Here is a 20,870-nt window from a genome sequence, read left to right on the forward strand (position 1 = left end):
TTTATGATTTTGATCAATAGTATGTGCTTTATTTAAGCTCAATATCCTGGTATATATGTGTGTGCGATATATATTTGTGCATTTTTACAATATCTATGGAAGGACACAAAAAATGAAAATTTAATGTGAGTAGTTTTTTTAATGTGTGATATAACAGCATGATAGATGTATCTCAAATCAATGGTATTAAATATGTTAACTGTATTTATTTACATGCATGTTTCACATTTTTTGGCATGAATGTGTGCTTTTGCATATGATGCTTTCCATATTTCAAAAGGTGTTGATTCATTTTCCCAGTCTCTCATGATAGAGACACAAATATTTGCATTAAAATGTTTTTCATTGGTCCTGAAAGCAGTTCTTAGTCTTTACACTGTTGAAAATTAAACCATTGTATATACATAATGGAGAGAGGACACATGACCTTTTAGTAAGTCGATATACGCTCCATTTTGTTTTTACATTTGTAATATTCATGAGAAAAATATGTTATATCCATTGATATTGTGAAATTATCACTCTTGCATAGATAATCTTGTATCTAGTAATGTTTCCCCTAATTGCCAACCCGTTGCCCCCATTTTTTGAGAAGGCAACACTGTATTACCACATGCTTCATGCACTCTTGAATGTTAATGACTTTGTGCAACCTAAATTTTTATCCACAAATGTCGCTTCAACATACTAAAATTGCCTTTAGAGCACATGCATTTTCATTCTGCAAATCAAGGCAATGCCTACTGTACATAAACGCACACAACGTCACCTGTATGTACACCCACATTTCTCACAGTTCAACTTCTGAATGTGCAATACATCTTAACACACACAGCTCATGTATCCAACCCTGTGTGTACAACGTTTCAGGGTACAACTGCCCCCTTCTTCAGGTTCTTATTTTCTCAAGGCACTAATCATAATGCCACGCCACTAAGTGTTAAGAAAGTATTAGGTTAGAGGTATTGGTTAAGAAACACTTGAAATAATCACTGCCAACATTCCTGTCTAAAAACCCCCAAGGAATCTAAAGGTGTATGTAGAATTGAATGTGAATGTAGCAAATAGTATATCGGACAAACTGGAAGAAGGATGCGTATAAGATGGGGGAACACGAGGACGACATTAGAGAAGGAGTCACCAAAACTGGGTTATCCGAACATATAATCACGAGCTGGCATAAAATCATTAAGAAAGAGATTTTTAGAAAAGGAAAAAAAATGAATAGAAACGTCTACAAGACCGCGAACATTTGCACTGGGAGAAATATGAAACTAAACAGAGATGATGGTAACTTACAGGAAGGATGGGTAAAACTTTTCAAAAAATGGGACAGAACAATGAGAAAAGAACGAATGATGGGATTCCATTTACTCCGGAAGTTGTCCAAGTGGCCGGGGTGGAATGGGAGTTCAAGTTGGAATGGTGATGTAATGGAGGGGAAGGTGGAACAGCGAATGAGATGGTCACCAGTGCTGGCTGAGCAACTGAACATGTTTTACCGATTTTATAAGACCCTGGGTTTAAGAGGTGTCTTAAAGGGGGAACTTTTAAAAAACTGGATGTTTAACTGGTTGTTTTTAGACCGGAATGTTGGCAGTGATTATTTCAAGTGTTTGTTAACCAATACCTCTAACTTAATCCTTTTTTAACAATTAGTGACGTGGCATTATGATTAGTGCCTAGAGAAAATAAGAACCTGAAGAAGGGGGCAGTTGTACCTTGGAACGTTGTTTTCTAAACTTCATACTCACTCGCGTAAGTAAATTCAATTTTATACTAATTCAGTATTGATTATATTATATAGTGAGTAACACGCACCATATGCAAATATGTTAATGGATATGTGATATTCATCCAGATATATGGACAACTCGGGTTATCATTACTTCCAAAGATAAATACCAGATAATTTGAAATCTCGATATCCATTATGTGGACTTTTTGTCAGGCCAGGTTAGGTCCCAAGTTCTATCTTGATGTTAGATGTTGTGCAACCAAATGGTATAGGCTTTTATGCATGATTTATCATCTTATCAGTATTACATTTTCATATTGAACAACTGGCCTTCCTGATAGTGTTGTAGGCAACACTGTCACGTTGTAATCAGGAGGTCCTAGTTTCAGTTCGCAGTTGAGGAACATTGCACAGTAGTTCTGTTCAAACTTTAATCACAAGGCCTCCCCATTGGCATCACCTTATAATCAAGGGGCACTGGGTTTGATGCCTACTGGAGGCATGTAGTGATTTAGATCCCAATTTAAACTGTAGGTCTAGTTCCAATTAGTGTATCTGTGCAAAAACTCAAACCCACTTTATACTGTAGGTCCAGTCAGAATTAGACTATCTGAACATAATTGTCATATTAAAAAATGAGATGGAAATGATCTAATTGTATTTATCACTACCCAGTATAATATCATGTTGTTAAAACAGCTGATAATTTTATTGCTTCCATTAACCTGAATGAAAATATTGGCGTGAGAAGTTGCATTTTTTCTGAAGACTCATTATCAAGTAACAAATATAGTTTGTCACTTGTCATTTTGGTCTGAAAGTTCTCCTAGATATTTTCAGTGTTGGGAAATAATGAAATTACTCTGCTCCAAAAATCAGGATCTTTTTATGAAATTTTCCATTTCATACATGTCCCTAGTAAATTTTTCAAAAACAATGAAGCATGAAACATTTCTGAGATCAACTTTTAGGACTGACACACAGTCGCTATGGTCAGGAAATTGGACATTCATGAAAAATCTTCCACCTTTGGTGTAACATCTAAGGCTTGGGCCTTAGGTACAGCCAGCGGAAAGCATCATGAACCACTGCTAAAGCATGATTCCCTCTCAACCTGACTTTTGTTTTTATTTGTGTTAGTACTTATATCTCTGTTACAGCCCAAGGTTTGCCACAAACAATATAAACAGGGCATGTTCAAACGGACCAGCCTTTTCTCCAACTTGTGAAGTGGTCGCAAACAATCTGCTTCAGGATGAGAAAAAACCCGTAGAACACATTCAAACGTACAGGTTTGTGAAGTGTGTAATATTTTTATCTCCTAGCATTCATTTTTTTCACACACATTTATGACGTTTGTGTTGTGCTGCATAAATTTTATTGCACTAAAAGTGTTTAAAAAATGAAAAAAAACAATAGAATTTTGCATTTGATTCGCAGTTATCTGTAAGGTATGACAAAAGTTATTTTTATTATATATATTTATTATTCTAACATGAGCGTTTCAAATATATAGACATTTCTGTGCATATCGGTTGTTCCTAGAGGTAAGATGTGTTGATTGATTGATTTGGTTTATTTTACTTAGCATTTCTGCCACTTTTGGCTAATGACAAGGATGAGGATGAGTGATGATGTGATGAATTTTAAGGGGCACTCATAAAGAACACCCATGCTCAGGCCAGGATTCAAACCTAGGACCCCTGGCATCATAGCACCAGGTGCTGGCCACTCCTCCATGGAGGCCAGCTGTAAGATGAGTTTGAAAAAATGAAATCTAGTGTTTTGTTCTAGATTCCCTCCATATATTGGACTACATTGAAGCACAGATACAGTATATTAATGTGGAGGCATTATCCACATTACTATACAATTTCAGTATAGTAATCATGATAAAGTTAAGATATTCTGTTGCTTTGAAATATGCCAGATGTATCCACTCTGACAAGCTACACAAGAAGTAATTGTAGTACTCAACAGTTGTCTGGAAAATTGGGAGTATCCATCGATAGGTTGTTAATTGTTACAGAAAGCATGATCAAAACTATTAGACAGCCTGCACACTAAATTGTGAGATGGTAGTACAGATCATTTCTGAGTTTATTCGACCCCATACTGTGTATAAACAGCTCAGAACAAACACATTTCTTGATTTTTTTTGTTCTTTTTTTTTTAATAAATATAATGGACCGGGAAAACATTCTATCTAGAACAATCATGTCAAATGTTCCTGCCCTAAATGCAACTCTCACCATCCCTTACTGCAGTCACTTTGCTGCTATAATTTCTTTATGGTGCAAAGGAGTACATGTAGAATATTAAAATATATTAATGTCCTGCTGGAGTGTTCACTAATCCGGCCTAAGCCCTGCAACAGGCTAAGTTTTCAGCAGGTTTTATGTATTAATCCACTCAAGAATGCCACAAAGCATCCCCATGCCAGTCTCGCCTTAACCGCCGAGCTGTTTAGCAGTATTACAGCAGAACTATATTCTGTGTGCACATTTGGGTCTATATATGCGTAAAGTTGCTGCAAACTTAACCTGTTATTCCTATTTTCAGGGAGCAGGAAAGCATTGAATTATTTCCTTCCTCTTTCTCACCCAGTGGGTTGTTAGGTGCCTGGGCTTGTCTAGTGTTGATGGCTTTCCATAGACTTTACAGTTTGTTATGTATGTTCATAGTTCTATTTAATTAAGCCGACATCCATGGTGGAGTGTTAACCCAGCATGCTGCAATGCCAGGGTTCCCTGGTTTGAATCTCAACATGGGCATGTGTTCTTTGTGAGTGACCTTTCATCAATTTCTTCCTATCATCACTTATCCTCATCATCGCAGTTGGCCAAAAGTGGCAGAAAACCATTCTATTTAATTACCATAATAACTAAACATTAGCCTCGGTTTGAATGCTCTTTCCATCTTCTCTTGAGTGCTAATGTAATATATCTATATATATGTATAAAAAAAAGGACAAAGGAAACATTGTATTCATTTAATATTTTTGACTATATAAATTTGTCAGTATTCATCATATAATGTATATTTTGTAATTATTTTAATTAATGTGTTCATATTTTTGCCTTGTTTGCTTTTTGTGTGTGAGCATTAATAAACACAGTACTATATGTAACACACTGTAACTAATAAAATATGATTAGTGTTGGCTCATGCATTTTGACTTTATTAACAAAATTGCTCTTGGTTAGAATTGACTTTGACATATCTGGCCCAGAACTTCAAATAATGTGTATATTTGAACCAGGAACAACTTAGGTTGAGTTCTTTTAGGCATGATTTTTGTACTGGATTCAGTTCAATTTTTGGTACAGATGCAGAGAACAGTAGGTTGACAAGTGTTAATAATTTGGGACTTAATGGTAGTTCAGTATGTTGAATGTCTTATGGAAGAAGTCTGGATAAAATTGCTGTTATTAGAAAAGCATGCTTAAATTCCCACAACTTGTACCGTATCCTGGTTTGGCAGATCTTGGCCCTCAAAGGCTGTTACACCTTGGAGTTTAGTTAAGTTAAATGGATCATAATTATAATAATAATAACAGCTCTGCCATGGGAGAATAGATGTAAGAGGTTCATGTGCATTGATTGATTGAGTTATTTTACTTCGCTTTTTGTGCTACTTTTGGCTAATTTGCGAAGATGGGGGTGAGTGATGATAAGATGAAATTGATGAACGGACACTCACAAACATCCATGCCCAGGCCAGGATTCGAAGCCGGGGCCCCTGGCTAGCATTATGGGAACAAGAATTAATGGCAGTGCTCAAAGTGGAAATTGTTAACTGGGAAGGATTTTTTTTAGCTTTGGGGTTAGCTGTGGAAGGGGGATACTTTGCTTTGCATAATTTTTCCTAGTATATAAAACTTGCAGCTTCCAAAACTGTAGCATGTCTAGAGAAAAAGTGACTTTAAATCTAATTTGTTTCAAATTTGCGTTGAAAGTGCTTGCATGTGATGTTGTGTTCATGAATTGCAGGGAATACAAAGAAGCCCTGAAGCAGCAACAAAGAGCACAGGAGGGAAGCATTTATCGACCGCGGCAATCTAGTAGCAGTGATAGTTCAACGACACCCACAAACAGTGGAGTGTTCAAGTTCGATTCGTCACCTTATTCTCGGACGAATTCAGCAAATGGTTCATCCAATCATAGTACTGTGGTGAGTGAATATTTCCATCATTACTTTTATGGTTTGTATATGAAACATTTAATCTTTAGGTAGATTAGGAAAGTAAGAAACGTTTATGTGCAGTTCATTTCACGTAAGCATGGCCCTTTTCTTTACATAAAATGTATTTTCATTTATGCGCATGTGCATTTGTGTTGTGAGTAAGAGAAGGCAAACAGAAAATTTCAGTTATAATTGTTCGAAAGTTTTGTGCATATTGTAAATGCTAGTGAATGTTGTTTTTGATATTTCATTGATTTTTTTTTTATTACTACAACCTAATGCATTGAAATATCATTCCGGAAAAGCATATACTGATGATGAAACTTCTCCTGTATCTAAAGGGCACTGCACACATCTAAACATCCATGAGTTTTTGTACTTGCAATTACACTGTAATTTGCTGCAGTGCACTACATTTTTCATTTATGCAAACCTAATTATGGCTTGTCCGTGATTCATTCTATTTTCAAGTTTTTTTTAAAAAAACTAAAAAAACTAACGAGATCTTCAGCATATGTTGCAACCTGCTTTTCTGGTAAATGTAACAACAAAATTCTTATTATATTATATTCCTCCTGTGGCACCCTTTTAAAGAAATGAAAGAAATTCTTGAGGTTTGATACCAAATGTGTACACTAGGGTTGGACAGTAATTGATGCCGATGTATGTTTTCTGTAGGGGTAAGTATCGGTTGGATTTTATTTACCAATACCAGCTGATACTTTTCTAGCATTTTGGTATTCATGGTATCCATAAAAATGTCTCTCAACACTTTTGCGGAGTCTCATTATCCTAGAAATTAAGAGAAGTGTGTTTGTTTTTATTTGCACCAATATTGTGTGAAAAACTGTATTTTGTGATTACATAACAGGTAATTTAACATTCTGACGTAATTCTTGAATATTTTGAAGCAAAACTCTAGCGCATTGATGCTTATAATTGGAGTGGAATACTCACACACTAATATAAATAAATATTTTGATGAACTTTTAATGTTACAATTGTCAGACATTGGTATCGGTATCACTAAGAGTATCGGCATCAGTAGGGTATCGGTTCAAAGTGGTATCAACTCAGCCCAGGTGGACACTATATTCCAAAGCCTCAAATTGCATCTGCTACTCCTGTGATATCATGAGAAATTGAAAGTGATTTTGTATCGAGTGATGAGATTTCAGTTTCTTCAGTAAAGAATCGCAAAAATTTACATCAAATAAACTTAATTCTTTTTTATTTATTTTATTATTTTTATTTTTGTTTAATTTAATTGAATGAAGTAATTATCCATTCCTTTTTCACTATAGTATTTAAATATTTGCAAGGAAATGTTTTTAATATTTGTTGTTCACATCTAACCATGTAGCACGAAATGCATGAGTACAAATAGTATCTGTAGATTGAGTACACATTTGAACACTTAAAGCATGCTTGAGTACTGAGCCTGTAAGCGCACAATATTGCACCAAGTTCTGTATGTAGTATTTCAATGTTAGTTGCATGCTTATGATTGATGCAAGTTGGCTGAATACCTTTGCACACTCTTGAGTTCCAAATTTAAATTCTTTGAAAAACCCCTTTTTATTTGTGACTGACTAGCATTATTAGTTCAGAGGATCCATCATATTAAAGTAGTACAAAATTTACATTTTTTCATTATTACTGTTTAAAAAAATGTATGTTTAAAATATGTTTTATGCTTCAAGTTTTAAAAGTTCATCAGAAGCGTAGTGTCTAGAATGTGCTAGATTAAACAAAGTGCCAAAATTTTCTTAATGGTTCAGAATTTTAAAAAAAAGTTCCTAGAATACCCAAATAAATATATTTCTTTGCAAGACAAGATCTGTTTTTGCTTGATTGTTTCAGCTTTGGATGTTAATACCCTTAGCATAATGCAAGTCCTCCCCGCTATTTATTTATTCTGTGTATTTGCAAACGTTGCTATGGCACACTCTTCACTCCGAACAACCCTTGCTTACTCGAACAAAGCTAGTGAATGTATGCTTACTTGCTTATTATTATTCTTTTGGCATGTTTCGCTAATTATTTTAGGAGGAGGAGTTTAGGATTAAGCATGAGGCTGTGATACAGCAGCACAGAATAGAAGCTCAGCTTATCCAAAAGAGATTGGACGAGGAGAAAATGAAGACCCTGCAAAAGGAAGCTGTAATTTCATTTGTGAAAGTACGTAAAAGGAAAAAGTTACACAGTGATGCTCAGAAATATGGTACTTGTGCATGCCTTTTAGATTGGTAATGTAGCAAGAACATTTTCTCAACTTTTGAAGTTTCATGGGACTCTGCATTCCTCAGCAACATATTTTCGGAAGTGTCTCATGTAGAAGAACCTTGCTACCATTCCAAATTCTGAAAACCTGAATCTCTGCAGAACCAATAATAATAATAATAATAGTAACCTGAACCTAACGATTCAACAGTTCTCTGAGAGCAGAGGCCTGCTGGAGCAGCTTTTTCATTGGGTGATATGTGATCAGCACATCAATTCCTATTGCTGCTGTTTTCTGGATTTCGAGACTGGAGCCTTCTACTTCTTCTTTTCAAGTAATTTCCTAATTGTCCTCATGATGCTGGATCAATGCTGAAATTTTGGGTGCTCCCCTCTTGCACCAACACTGACAGCTCTTAACCATTTGACTACGCAGATTCACTCCCAAATATCTAGATATTTTAATTATTTTTGTTATGCAGTAAGCCTGTTGTAAGGAACCTGAAATTTTTATTATAGTAATTACACTGAAAAGTTACATAAAGTAAATAAAATATGTTAATAATATGATTAGAAGCATTAAGGAGCAAGTGTTTCAGAACCAAAGAGAAAAAAAACTCATTTATTTCCGTTTTCACAAAATAACACTAAATTTGACACATTTACATGAAAAATTGCAAAAGCCAAAAAGAGCAATTTTTGTTCTGTGAATGTGAACATGTAAATATAAGTGATTTTGTAATACTATTCAGTGATATTGTGTGATTAAGGTCACACCGAAATCAAAGATATTTGCTTATTTCTCACATACCCACGACTAAAATTTATTTTGTTTTTTTATAAAATTTTACAATACTTTATTCAGTATGAGAACTTGTAAATTTGGAAATAATTTTAAAACGACATAGATTATAAATTAATGACACCAATTTTTGCGTTAAACCTTAAAGTACAAATGAACACAGATTTTTAGTGGAAAATAAAAACTGAAATTTCATGAGACATTTTTTGGAATGACTGAGATAGATCCTGCTTGAAAACAAAGCATAAACATAAGAAATAAATTGCTTGTAATGTATTGAAAGCATTTTGAAAATTTCATCACATGGAAGAAACGAAAATGAAAAGGTGGCACTACTCAATACTATGCCAGTTAGTACTGTATTCCTCATTTTCCTTACCATGCCAGTTGGTAACAGCAAAATCACTTACAAAATGCCACAACTGTTAATCTTCCTTTGTACATTTTTTTTAAATTTTTAAAGGTAAGAGTGTAAAAAATATTAAAAAAAATCTATTATGATGCCATTCATAATGGTTGGATTGAGTGAATGACAAGGAATTTCATACATACAAATTAGAGAAATGTAATTAAAGGATATTTATTGTGGAGATACTTTAGTTGTAGCATTACTTAAGGAAACAATATGCATTAACCTAACATGTGTGTATGTGTATGACTTGTATGTTTGTTTGTATGATGCAATTGAGAGGCAGGAAGGGAGGGATGCATGTGCATGAAATTTTTTATAAGGGAATTTGCACTTTTCAGTCATTGCATGTGATACAGGCTTATCAAACAGATCATCTGTTGCTGCTTTGAGCTTAGCATCTTGTCATGTATATCAGCATAGCTTATTTAACTAACAGCATTTTCACAAGTCATATCCTTCAACTTTTGACCCACATAAGTTGCATGCTTGGCACAAGAAGAATCATTTGATGTTAGAAAGTGAATATTAATTTTTCGTCGCTGGACAGGAAGCTGGTGGCTTCTCAAGTGTGGAAACCCGTTGAGGACGACTGGGAAGTCTGCTTCCCAGCAATTAACTTGCCATATCTTGGAAACTACACATGATATTTTAGTTTATCTTTGTTCATTTGTATACAAATGAGGGTGTCACATACTCAAATTACAAACCAGTATATCCATTGTTATTAGTATTATTAACAAGCAAAGTCTGAAAAAGTTCTTTGTTTCCCTCTCAGTATTGTGGGATAGATCTTATAAAATGGGGTACAACTCCTCAACTATTTGTATATTTCACTTCTACATATAATAATGAGAACAAAAGAACACTTCAACAACATGTGACAATTAGGGGTCCAGGGGGATCAAAAAGTAAAGTGCTCCCCACATTTGCTTAATCACGGCCGAAGGTGGGGGTGATGTGATCAGCATTATGCAATGCCCCTGGCTGCCTTTACTCCCCAGAGTTTCCTCCAGGCACTCACTTTATACGATGCTGGGTGGGCACTGCACCTTGAACAGGTGGAAAAAATCCCGGTTCTCTCCCGTGGAGGATCAAACCCATGTCTCTTTGCATGGTAGTCAGATGCCCTAATGACTGAGTTACCACAGCTCATACGGAATATGCCCAATTTTCAAAATTTTTCTAAGATTAGGACTTGAAAATGTATAATTTCCCCATTTTTCCCTCAAGAGGGGGATGGGCATTACATATCCTCAAAGAGTGTTCTTTTGTCCTGCTTCCCTCCATATTTGGGCCATCCATTGCCCATAGGACTGATAATTGAATTGAAGTGAAATTCCAGAAATTGTTTCTGTAAGCTGGCAAGACTGCCACTCTTATACATTTTTATTTCCTCCCCCCTCCCCCAAGAACTATCTGCCTATTTTAAACTATACTTTACACTCTTTTAGGAATGTACCAGTCACTTTAGTTTATTGTGGAGGTTTCAGGTGCATGCTCAATACCATTTTTTTAAAAAAATATATTTTTCTTCTACCTTTAAAACTTCCATCATTGGGAGGTTCAATGTATAAACTTCACCTCTGCTAAAATCCATGATATTGTTTGAAAAGCAAACAAACAGCAAGTTTGAAAAGTACGTGCTTGAAAAGTTCCTGTCCAGATAGGCTATCCATGTGTGTGAGGCTCCGTTGTCTTAAGGTTAATATGTTGTGACCGGTTGTGAAGTACTGCTGATATAGGTGTGTCGCTTTGTCAGTAGAATTACTGATATTTTCACTGGTCCACTGTATCTATAAATAGCCTGTAATTTAAAGCAACCATTTTGGACTGAGCAGATACTACTTAGAACTGATGCCGATACTCTTAATGATTCTTGCCAATACCGATGGTCAAAATTGTAATAATTAAAAGTTGTTCAAAATATTGATTGATTGATTTGGTGTTTTAAGTCCACTTTATGCACAGTAACGCTAATCGGGACTGGGCCTACAGTTTAAAGTGGGATCCAAAACCACTATGTGCCTCTACTGGGTATCGAATCTGGGACCCCTTGATTACAAGGCGACGATGCTACCACTGCGCCATTGGGGAGGCCTATTGATTAATATTAGTGTGCAAGTATTGTATTCCAATTATAAGCATCAATTCATCAGAATTTTGCTTCAAAATATTCAATTACATCAGATAATCACAATTTACAGTTTTTTGTACACAATATTGGCGCAAAATGTAAGAAAACTTTGAATTTTGCCTAATTTTCAGGAGAATTAGACTCCGCACAAGTGTTGCACAGCATTTTTGCAGACCTTGCAAAATACCAAATGTATCAGCCGGTATCGGTAAATAAAATCCAACTGAAACGTTCCGATACAAATCCTACACTACATGTGTGTGTGTGTGTGTGCAAGTGATAGCTGTGTCGCGTTTGCTAATGACAGGTGTATTTGCACAAAATATTTTCACACTAACTTAAAAATCCTAATATAATATTGTTTTCCAAAAATCATCCAATCCTATCTTTGATTTTTAAAATTTATCTTATTTTATGGCACTTTTCTGCCTCTTTAGGCTATTGAGATGAAGAGAATGAATGATGATTAGATCGAATATTGATGAAGGGCCACCCACCCATGCTCACATCAGGATCACAAGACCAACACTTACTGCACTCAGCCACCAAGGTGGCAGTCATTACACTGATATAATAAAAACACAATATGCTGACTAAGGCAGAATTTATTTTATTTTAAAACATGAATTAAATGTTACGTGAGATAAGGAGTCCAACCACGTTCCAGATGAAAGGAAATCTTTATGTACATCGGCTGTCGGGTGAAACAACAGTTGATAAGAACACCTGGAAAGGAATGTACCAGATAAACAACTTTCTAATAATCTTGTGTCTGGAGGGGAGTGATTTTTGTGTATTTATATATCTTCCTGTTTTGTACCTTATTTCATTTGTATTTGGTACAAAGAAGAACCTTGCTAGAAGGTTGAAACGTAACGTTTAGTTTATGTTTTAAAATAAAATAAATTCTGCCTAAGTCAGCATATTTAGTTTTTGGTTATCATGAAAACAAGGCTTAATGGTGTTATCACTCATATAATGACATAACTGTGATCAATGCTATCACCTGTAGGTTATTTTGTAAATGGTTGCTGATAATTAAGTCTCAAAATATCATACAATCCCCATTCATTGTAGGCACACATATGTTCCAATGAAGTGTCGCACTGAATGTGATTAGAACACTTACGAACAAGCCAGTTCCTGACCAAGAGTGTTCGGTTTCCAGTTCTGTGTTAATATTAACAGTAAAGGTGATAATGGTGTTCTAGAAACTTGAAATTCCTTGTCATTCAGTTTCTGCACCTGTATTTCTGAGCATTATCATATGTAGTTTGCAAATATGTAACATTTGTACAATAATAAATCTGTGTGAGATATGAATTAACCAATTTCTCTCATACTTGAATTATTGTGTGTAGAAATAAGTGGTTATGTAAGATAAAGAACTATGTATTCAATTTACTTCCAGATATAAATTTTGCTGATTTTGTGTGTTTAATTAAGTAGTATAATTGTTTCTTTGTTTCTACTAAATAGAGATTTATATTTGTTGTATAAATATTGTACTTTTAGAGATTGTTAATATATTGTAATCAGTTTTTTAATAAGTACTTCATTGCATGAATTATTAAGGAATTTAGATATCCTATGATAATATGCAAATATCAAGATATTATCTTGTTTGCACAATGGTACAACATCCAAGAAAATAATCTTACAGAATAACATATTGAGTAATTGTAGTTTTTTAGTCTTCGAATTCAATATATATTAGTGCAAAACTTCATAACTAATATGATAGATTAACCTTTACTCTCCCAATGATACCATATGGTATCATCACAGTAAGGTCGTACTGCCCCAAAGATACCATATGGTATCATGGTGCTGATTATGAAATCAATGTGCATTTTGGACCTTCATACTCTTTTGTTTGGGTGGAAACTCTGACACAGGTCTGGAGCAAGCCTGGGAAATTCACATTGATGACCAACTTCCCCCTCCCCTCCGCAACATATCCATGCCACATTTCCGAACAGAGATTCACATTTTGGCTCATTATTCAACTTGTATGGCACCCAGGAACATGAAACATGTTTCATTCTCTTTGGAAATGTCCATTCTTTGAAAAGAATACTAAGGTTAGCGCCTTCTCCCCAAAATAGCAGGATAAGAGGGGCCAAACTCCAGATTTTCATGTTTTTTTTTTCATTGAAATTTGGGGGTCGCACCCGCCAAACCCCCCTTCCTCGGTCCGGCATTCTGAATTGTACACGGTTTCATGCTCTGATGTTTTAGCTGCAAAACAAAAGTTATCCGAAGCAGATTGCTCCCATAGTGCCAGAGTTATAACAATTTTTCTCCAAAGAGTGTTCGAGAAGCCTGGGCAAGAACAGGGGTACTTCCATAAACCTGCTTGGGAGTGTAAAGGTTAATCATAACTGGATATTCGTGGTTTATTTCTACTTTAAAAAAATGAATGTCAGAATACATCGTGCATTTCTAACAATGTTTTGGTACTTTACACATTTTTTATTATTATTTTGAAGCATATAGTAAAGTTGTAGTGCATCACATATGTTGTAGCAAATGCATACGTGTAGAGAGTGAAATGAAATTAATTATATTAACGAGTATCTACTGGCTCTCAGTAGGATTCGGTAAGAGTAATATTACAGGGTGTCTGTCTACCAGTCAAGAATGTCAAGAAAAAGTCAAGAAATCAACAGGTAGGTCAAGAAATTATGTTTGTGGTCACGAATTTTTTAATATTTTTTACAATATAGTGAATGCACATTGTTATTATGTACCTGTACTGGGATTTGATGAAATTGAATATTTGGAAATCTAAAATTGTATTGAGTTGAAGATTTGTTCACTTTGTTTCTTAAGAATTACATTCTTGATGCATGAAGTTTCGTAAAAATATTTAATAAAGTAATGTGTCCATTCCCCATTCCAGGATGATGTCTGAAGCATTAAATTTTAAATGCATTAAGAATTAAACAAGTCTAAATCTCTTGTTAAAGTACTGATTCAATTTTCATCTTAATCGTCCTTGTGGTAGTGGTTTTTCGTTGAAAAAATTGAGTTGGGGCAATTAAATAAATGTTAAGAAAAGGAAAAACGGTCAAGAATAATTCATTGATGGGCAAGAAAAAGGAAAAAATTGTCAAGAAAAGTCATGGAAAAGTCAAGAATTTTGGATTTGTTATTTTGGTAGACACCCTGTATTATCAGAAAAAAAAATCATGTCAGTTTAGACTTAATGTGAATGTGCACTTGGATGCATCAGGCTCCTTTCCAAAAGACATGATTTGTATTACCAGCCAGTTGAAGTACAATATATAGTTTTATTGTTATTAATTTCATAAATTTCATGTTAATTACTAAAATATTTTCTTTTTAGTCACGTACCAGCTCTGTTAGTTCCAGTGGATCTGGAAGCACGTCGTCTAACACACTGGTTAACGGAAGTGACGCTCCTGATTATGAAAACAATGGCTCTGTGGGTTACAGACCACGAAGTTCGCCTGTGAAGTCAGTGTCGTATAGCAAATCTTCGCCCACTATCATTCCTACGACTGCAGTTTCTAGTCCAAAACTTGTTACAACGTCTATGAAATATGTCAATTCGGTTCCTTCATCTAGTACTGGTTCAGTGAACAACAAAATTGTGAACAACAGTGGTAGTGCCAATGTAAAATCCAGGACTGGTAAAAGTTCTTTGTGGAGCAGGGAGGTCTCGCCAGTGAAATTGAACTTTACTATGAGGAGAGAGTATGAGAAAGCAAGGGAAGAGGCGGAACTTATTAGTCAATTAAAAAATGTAAGAGATGTAATTGTTTATATTTTTTTTTTTTCAGGTGTTAAAGGTGGTGTTTGAGTGTGCGAGCTGCATTTGTTTAGTATGATTTTGTCTTCTTGAACCCCTGGATACTGCCTTCACAGCATATTGTCTACTGATGCTCCATCCCCAAATTGTAAACAGCAAGTTTCTAGGCAAGGTTGATCTAAGGTCAGAATTTTTCTGGCATTGTCCCTGCATAAAGCAACTCTGGGGCTCACACAGCCTCAAATCAGTGGGTACCTGGGGTATCCCTGGGGAGGTAAAGGCAGCCAGAATGTGGTGCTGATCACATCACCTCCAAAATGGCCGAGGTTGATGATGTGTGTGGCCCTACTCCCACATTCCCTATATGTGCCTTCATGGCACGGTGCTATATGCATGTGGAACTTTACTTTACCTTTATGCTAGATTTTTGCAGTTTGCTATAATGCCATTTTCTGTAGTTCTACCAATCCAATTGCACAGAGAATCTCAACTGGAACTTTTTTTCTTGGAGCCAAAACGTGAGCCATTTTTTAATCTGGCACATACCCAGTTAAGGTCAACAAAATGCAAATTGCATTACTTGGGCATTCATAGAGTCATGTTTGGGAGAATCTCAGGTGTATGTCACCCAATCGAAAAGAAAGTAATACTTCAGTGTAGTGTGCAATTTCATCTTGAAGTCATGTATTTGTTGTTTGTGACTGGTCAGTTTCTCAGTGATTTTTTTCACCCACTCCAGGCAAGTGCTGGATTGATTCCATTAACAGCTACAGATGCTTCCTCCCTTCTTTGCCACTGAGGTGTCTGAATACTTGCTGACCTCTGTGGTGGAGTGAGCACAGCATGCACTCATCATCCTCATCTTCACGATTAGCTAAAATGGCAGAAAACCAAAGTAAAATAAACCAATCAAACAACCTGTATACTTGGAAAATACTACTACATACAAAAGGTATACGGAATTTGTGAATAAAATGCAAGATACGTGGTTAATCATGAACATTTATTTTGTCACCTTCAAAATAGGCCCATCAGATGCAACACACATATGCCAATGCTTAACCCAGTCTTCAAAACACTTTTCAAATGCAGAAGACTGTATCGCCCTTAGTTCCTTCTGCGAATTTCCTTTATTGGATTCAATTGATTCAAGATGCCTTCCCCGAAGTGGTAACTTGAGTCGCGGAAAGAGAAAAAGATCACACTGAGCCATATCTGGAGAATATGGGGCTTGGGCAAGGACATGTGTTGAGTTTTTGGCCAAAAACTTGCAAACAAGAGTCGACGTGTGCGACAATGCATTATCGTAGTGCAAAATCCAAGAATTATTTTTCCATAACTCTGGTCTTTCCCGGCGAACATTCTCATGCAGATGCCTCATAATGGTCACATAAAACTCTTTATTCACAGTTTGTCCCTCTGGAAGGAATTCTGAGTGCACAAGACCACGAAAATCAAAGAAAACAATGAGCATGACCTCAATTTTTGAGCGACTTTGGTGTGTTTTTTTGGGGTTTGGTTCATTTTCGAAGTGCCATTCCAAAGATTGTTGACCTGTTTGCATGTCATACTCATACACCCATGTCTCATCACCAGTTATGATGCGTTTCATGAATGTTGAGTCACTAGAGGCTCACAAAATCATGTCTTGAGCAACATCCCTGGGATGTGCTTTTTTGCAGGAAATTCAGCTCCTTCGGAACAAGTCGTGCCGCAACACATTTCATGCCTAACACATCAGTCAAAATTTTGTGAACGGACATGTGTGATATGCCAAGCTTACGAGCCACCTCTCTCACACTCACACGCGGGTTTTTAAGCACCATTGTTTTGATTACTCCAATGTTTTCGTCAGTCGTTGACGTGGAAGATCGACCAGAATGGGGCAAATCAGCAACAACTTCTCTGCCTTCTTTGAAAGCCTTGTACCATGCATACACTTGTGTTTTCGACAGACATGAATCACCAAAGGCCTTTTGTAGATTTTCAACGATTCAGCATGCGACAGTCCGTTGGCAACACAAAATTTCAAACAAATTATTTGCTCGATATTTGTCTCCATTCTGCAAATCGCAGGATACTCGTCAACACAACTAACATAAACAGCTGCTGTGCACAAACTGATGGATAGATTACTCTCTCTCTACCCCTCTGTGTGGTCATTCAGTACAGTGCTGCCATCCTACGGACAAAATGAATTCTCGATACCACCAATGTGGGACTTTTACCAGCCAAATTCCGGGTACTTTTTATACTGAGGATGCCCCCCCCCCTTTTTTTTTCAATTTCTATGTTTACCCTGGTCGCCTTCCCTGATGCCCCTGTTGACTACTTTCTTTTTATGGTACACCAGCAAAGTTGTTTGGTATGGGAATCACTATTAATAGTAGTTTAATAAGCCAAAAATTAATCTTCTTCCCAGGTATGTTGTTATTTCAAATAATAATTAGGGCTGCTGTTTTTTTTTATTTATTTGAAAAATCCTGAATACAGATAAAATCCATTTTATATCAGGATATCGACAGAGGAAAAAAGAAATTAACAAATGAGAAGCACAGGCACACAAACACACATATATAACAAGAATAAAACAATATCAACTAGGGCACAACAAATATTAATTGCTCTTCAGCTGCTTCATGCACGCAGTTCTGAAGGCCTGCTTGGATAGATGGAAGAAGCCTGGTGGATTGTTTAATGAATTGTACCTGGTTTGTAGCCTATACGGAAGTGATCTTTGTTCTAGGGATAGTCTTGAAACTTTTGTGTAAAAGAAGTTGTTGCATTTGCTGTTGGTACGTGGGATTCGTTTGTGAAGAAATGGCAAGAGTTCATTAGTAAAAAGTTGTCCAATCATAATTCTGTAAAGAAATGTTACATCCTAAACTTGAACGCAAAGAGAAAGATTGTCAGTTTGTAGAGTGCATAGAATTTCGTGTTTGCTAAGGTTTGCAAGGGTCGGACATCTATGCTTGACTATTGTGATAAAAATGTACTACTTTGTCTGCTCTCTTTATATTGCTATCACAGGCCATTGACCAAATACAGGAACCATATTCAAGAATAGGTACAACGCACATTGTAAAGTAGGTTTTGAGAGCAGAAACATGTATGATATCTGTAAATCTGTAAATTAATCCAAGGGTTTTCATGGCTCAGCTGATGCCAGTGGCATTGGAAACAGCTAATGCCAATCAGAAAGTATCAATTGGAATTAAATTACAAATCCACCTGATACTTCTATGGGGTCCTCGAAAATACCATGGAATACTTTCATGTAGTCTAAATATCCTGGAAATTATGCAAAACGCATAACTTTCATTATTTTTACAACATTGTGGTAAGGAATTAATTTTGTGATTAAATGACTATCTCATGGACAATTAGATATATATTTTAAAGCAAAACTGGTAGATTGCTGTAATATAGTTCTGATGGAAAATTTATAGATGTGATCTAGTTTGAATTGTTACAATTTTAAAGTAAACACACTCCTCCTAAATTTTGCATCACCTGTGAAAAGCCATGTTTCAGCATTCCCTTTTCCTGTTCTAAAGCTCCCCTCACCACTGAGATTCCACACTACTGCTAGCACCAGGTTCAAATACTGGCCTGGTTATTCTTTGTGAGTAACCCTTCCATCAGTTTCTTCATATCATCCATCACTCATCTTTCCTATTAGCCAAAAGTGGCAGGAAAAAGTGAAGTAAAATAAACCAAATCATTCATCAATCAGTTACTGCTAGCACCCATGAATCAAGGTCAAAGTTATGGAAATGTTGATGTTTGCATGATGTTACAAATATATAAACCAACCAATCCAATTATTCATGATACAGGAGAGATCTGTTAGCAGAGAAAGTTAATTATATTTCAAAGCATATATACAGTGATTGTGTCATCCTAGTGATAAAGCAATCTTGCTGTGTATTAGAAATTAGTATTTACTTATCCCATTATTCAATAATGTATCAGCATATTTAAAGGATGGGTTTGATTACATTTGAACTGATATCAACATGAAATTTACAAATGCTGATAACCAAATATTTGTTAATAGTCGGGCAAGTATCTAGATATATGTTTCGGGGGAGGGGGGGAGGTCCGAACCAAGTGTCTCAAAATAATAATGATAATGTTTAAACTAAAATAATTATGATTATATTAAGTTAGTTAAAATAGTACTAATTAAAATATGCAAGTTAATTAATATTATATTTTATTATTTATATTTATAAAAGGACGGTATAAGAATATTGATGTAACAACGCGTATTCATTATCTAGCTTACGTGCAGTTAAGGTCGGCAAGATTTAAAAAAAAAAAAAAAAAAAAAAAACTTCCCTGTCAATGAAATTAGTGTCAAATAGATAAAGAATTGAATATTTATTGAATATAAAAAAGGATCCAGTTGATGAAAAGTAAAGTTCCTGGTTCATATTTTATCCGAACCCCCCAGGACCCCCTCCCTAAATACATCCTTGATAGGCAAATTATATGTTTGTGCTTTATTGATATCAGTTCAAATTTCATAACCATCTAACCATAGAAATTGATTGTTGAAATTATCAAGTTTTACCAACATGCTGATATTCCTATATCAACCAATACCAATAGTGTGATGATACCACTTTCAACCCTTATCATATTGATTCTTGGGGTGGGGCTCCCCGAATGCACAGTGGTAGCATCATCGCCTTGTAATCAAGGGGTCCCAGGTTTGATACCCGGTGGAGGCACATAGTGGTTTGGATCCCATTTTAAACTGTAGGTCCAGTCCCGATTAACCTTCCTTTGCATAAAGTGAACTTAAAACACCAACTCAATCAATCAATCACACTGATTCTCACAGATATGGATAACTCTCAAATTGTGACAGAATATTTATTTACTGCTCTATGTGCATCTTATTAACACAACTGTATTACAATGACAAGCATATGGTGGCAGAATAGCTCCAAGTTAAATCTTGCCTCCTTAATAAAGCAATATACAGTAGAACCCTAATTTTTCATTTTCTTGCTTTATACATTCAGTCTTGTTGGTCCCAACATAGCAAAATGTTATAAATTTTTGCTCGATTTTTACATTTTCCTGCAATTTAAGTTTTTTTTCAGCTTAGTTTCCTGAAAAATGTGAAATTGAGGTTCCACTGTTATGTAAAAAATTTCCATTGCAACTATATCAGAGATTTGCTTTAAAATATGATTGATTTCACATGAGGTACTCATTTAATCACCAACTTAATTTTTCTCCACAATGTTATTGTAAAAATAAAGAAAATTATACATTTTGCATGATTTCCAGAATATTTAGAGCCACAAAAGTGGACTCCACAAAACGCTCTTGACACTAGAGAATTACCTGCTGGTATCACTGATTACTAGGGAAGGGATTTTAAGGTGCAATATTATGGTCGGGAATGGGAAAGCAAAAGGTTCTGAAAATGTTTTCAAAAAGGTGCTGATAAAATGCCTTTATTCAATGCTCTTTTTCTGTGCTTGCTGTATACTGTATAATATGCGCAGACTGCATAGAGAACTGTGGTTCTGCCAAATAGATTTTGTCGAAGTTTGTGTTTTCTCTCGCGGGTTTTG

The 20,870-nt window shown here is 35.5% G+C and overlaps 1 protein-coding gene across 7 annotated transcripts in view; it reads left to right on the top strand.

The window, feature by feature from the left end:
- The window catches only part of Lrch (Leucine-rich-repeats and calponin homology domain protein), a 238,387-nt gene that overhangs the window by 192,622 nt on the left and 24,895 nt on the right, over positions 1–20,870 (top strand). For 3 of the 7 annotated variants that reach the window (XM_083118325.1, XM_083118321.1, XM_083118324.1), the window contains exons 9-12: positions 2,899–3,039; positions 5,732–5,912; positions 7,974–8,105; positions 14,848–15,267. In XM_083118325.1, the coding sequence (XP_082974451.1) occupies positions 2,899–3,039; positions 5,732–5,912; positions 7,974–8,105; positions 14,848–15,267 (874 nt within the window). The remainder of the gene's footprint in view (positions 1–2,898; positions 3,040–5,731; positions 5,913–7,973; positions 8,106–14,847; positions 15,268–20,870) is intronic. The other 4 variants (XM_083118328.1, XM_083118322.1, XM_083118326.1 and 1 more) reach the window with 3 other exon arrangements.

This window comes from Lepisma saccharinum, chromosome 3 (assembly GCF_977018435.1).
Source record: "Lepisma saccharinum chromosome 3, izLepSacc3.1, whole genome shotgun sequence".
In the NCBI taxonomy this organism is placed as follows: Eukaryota; Metazoa; Arthropoda; class Insecta; order Zygentoma; family Lepismatidae; genus Lepisma; species Lepisma saccharinum.